Consider the following 1,516-nt stretch of genomic DNA (forward strand, 5'->3'; position numbering starts at 1 on the left):
AAAAAAAAAAAAAAAAAAAAACTGTGACCCTTACCGTTAAGAATGCAAGACAAGACTCTAGGAACATTTGGAGTTTCTCCAAATAATATGATCTTTAATATAATCATTTATGGATATGGTCTCAATATTATTTAGTTTGACAAATATTAACTTTCTCTTAGTCAGAAAACCAACTAGCTTCTTTATCATCTGAATTAGAGGCTATGATTTTAGCAGCAAGATGAATCAAGACTCTGACTTCTAATTGGGCATTATTCTTAAAGGTTCCATCCTGGGAAACAGTCCGAGGGAAAGAATTCACCCTAACTGGGAGAGCAGAGCACCTTCCCATTTGGTAGTGGACAGTCTAGCTGATTTACTTCTCCTATTCAATTCATTTTTCTTTTGCAGGTTCTGTGGATGGAGTTATAAAGGAAGTGAATGTGAGCCCATGCCCCACTCAGCCCTGCCAACTGAGCAAAGGACAGTCGTACAGTGTCAATGTCACCTTCACCAGCAGTGCGTAAAATGGCTCTTACCTCAAATTCATGTTAAAGCATAACCTAAATATCAAATGTTGGAATGAGTATGAGAATGGAGGGGAGGGGGATTGGCAGTCACAAATTCTATGACTTCTTTTGCAACTCGTGCAAAGCTGGGATTCATTGTGCCCTTGGACAACCTTCTCATACAGGGTCCATGGCTCCCAGATTCCCTTTAAGCAAACAGGGAGATGTCCGTATGTACCAGGTTAAAGACAGCTTGGCTTTTATCTGTCCTGTCTTGACCCATATTGTATAGCAGGCTTTGATGGAAATGTCAGCTCTGTTTAGCTACAGACTGCAGAGTATTAGTATGGACCTTAATTCTGCAAGCTTTGGAACTCCTCCAAATTGTTATTTTAAGCAGTAATATCTTTCAGCTATTAAATCTACATTCCACCTGAAAATAAAGGTGCAATTAATACTTAACAGCCTCCTTAAGATTTAGGGAACCCACTGGGGACCCAAGAAACAGCCAAGAAATCTGAGTTTTCTTCAGTAATATTCCAGAAATATTATTGGAACTTGTTGCTTTCTTGTACCACATCACTTTGAGCTTTGTAAGAATCTAGACAAATGTAAAATCTTTATTTCTAAGGAGGGTGTCTTCCTTTAATCCTTTCCTCATTTTCTGTACTGTAAAACTAGACTAGGCAGTCTAATACGAAACCTCAAAGTTCCTGTTATCATTTGTTCACAAGCCTAAAGACAGCTCTAAGTACTACCTCCCTATTTTCTCTCTGGACTATAAATAAAACAAACAAACAAAAAAGCCTCCTAAACAAGTCATCCCCAACCCAGACAGAAAGAAAGACACGGAACCAATTTTCTGGATCTCCAAAATACCCTAATAGCTCGTAAATCTGATTGCCCTAATTTTATACCTTTATTCCTCCTGGGCATCTTGTGATGTGGACAGTAAAGTTTATGAAGAAATGCACATCTTTTTAATCTTACCCGATTTCTTTCTTTCCTTCTTTTTTTTTTTTTTTTTT

At 37.8% G+C, this 1,516-nt stretch overlaps 1 protein-coding gene across 1 annotated transcript in view; it reads left to right on the forward strand.

Annotated features, from left to right (window-relative positions):
* The window catches only part of NPC2 (NPC intracellular cholesterol transporter 2), a 14,199-nt gene that overhangs the window by 6,979 nt on the left and 5,704 nt on the right, over positions 1–1,516 (forward strand). Inside the window, exon 2 of the mRNA XM_037738581.1 lies at positions 391–502. Within this exon, the coding sequence (XP_037594509.1) occupies positions 391–502 (112 nt within the window). The remainder of the gene's footprint in view (positions 1–390; positions 503–1,516) is intronic.

This window comes from Cebus imitator, unplaced genomic scaffold (assembly GCF_001604975.1).
Source record: "Cebus imitator isolate Cc_AM_T3 unplaced genomic scaffold, Cebus_imitator-1.0 Scaffold54, whole genome shotgun sequence".
In the NCBI taxonomy this organism is placed as follows: domain Eukaryota; kingdom Metazoa; phylum Chordata; class Mammalia; order Primates; family Cebidae; genus Cebus; species Cebus imitator.